At 33.9% G+C, this 959-nt stretch overlaps 1 protein-coding gene across 1 annotated transcript; it reads left to right on the top strand.

The window, feature by feature from the left end:
- On the top strand, nt 1-751 carry LOC122271372 (uncharacterized; the record flags this gene model as incomplete). Its single annotated transcript, XM_043052379.2, is given in 1 exon segment — nt 1-751. A coding segment is annotated over 1 exon segment (645 nt), but the record flags the coding sequence as incomplete, so codon positions are not given.
- Nucleotides 752-959: the final 208 nt, after the last annotated feature.

The following is a 959-nucleotide window of genomic DNA, read 5'->3' as shown; positions in this document are numbered from 1 at the left end:
GCTCAATCCCCGGAACAAGAATTAATTGATTATCTGTTAACAGAAGAGGTTACTTGGAAATTTATACCGCAACGGGCCCCCCATTTCGGGGGTATTTGGGAAGCAGCAGTGAAATCCTTTAAAACCCACTTTAAAAAGACAGTTGGAATTTCAAAACTAACCCTTGAGGAATTTTTGACCCTTGTTACGCAGATAGAGGGAATTTTAAACTCTAGACCAATTACCCCATTATCTACAAATGCAAATGATATGAACGCTCTGACGCCAGGTCATTTTTTAATAGGGCGTCCAATAACTGCCCCCATAGAACCCGAAATCACTCAAATTCCAGATAACAGATTGTCTAGATGGGAAAGAGTTACAAAATTGACTCAAAATATTTGGAAAAGGTGGCAAAAAGATTACTTGTCTAATTTACACGAGCGAACTAAGTGGCAATTTTCGAAGGATAATGTTACCCCTGGTACAATGGTTCTAGTTAGGGAAGATAATCTTCCAGTATGTCATTGGGTAATTGGTAGAGTTGAAGAAACTATAGCTGGCAAAGATAAAAAGGTTAGGGTTGTTTTAGTGCGAACTCCTAAAGGTTTATTTAAAAGACCAATTCATAAATTGAGTATTTTACCTATTGAGGACAATAAATAGTTTGGTAATAATTGTAACCTCATTGAATTATTTTTTGTTTATATTTGTATTGTATCTTTGTTATTTTATTAATTTCCTTTAAATTTGGAATTGTGCATTCATTTAATATTGGAACAAATATTTTTCTACAGTCCATAATTTTATTCTATTAATTGAAATCAATATTTCTAATAATTTTATTGTGATTCTCATAGTTTCAATGCATATTAGTTATTGTTGAAATATGTTAAATATTTCAAGGGGCCGGCATGTTCGGTCTTAGGCGAAGCGCCATCTGTAGCAATTGTTGTGAACTGCTCAGTTTCTCTTGAACT

The sequence above is a fragment of the Parasteatoda tepidariorum genome, chromosome 7 (genome assembly GCF_043381705.1).
Source record: "Parasteatoda tepidariorum isolate YZ-2023 chromosome 7, CAS_Ptep_4.0, whole genome shotgun sequence".
Classification (NCBI taxonomy): domain Eukaryota; kingdom Metazoa; phylum Arthropoda; class Arachnida; order Araneae; family Theridiidae; genus Parasteatoda; species Parasteatoda tepidariorum.
This window is presented reverse-complemented; position numbering and strand designations above follow the sequence as displayed.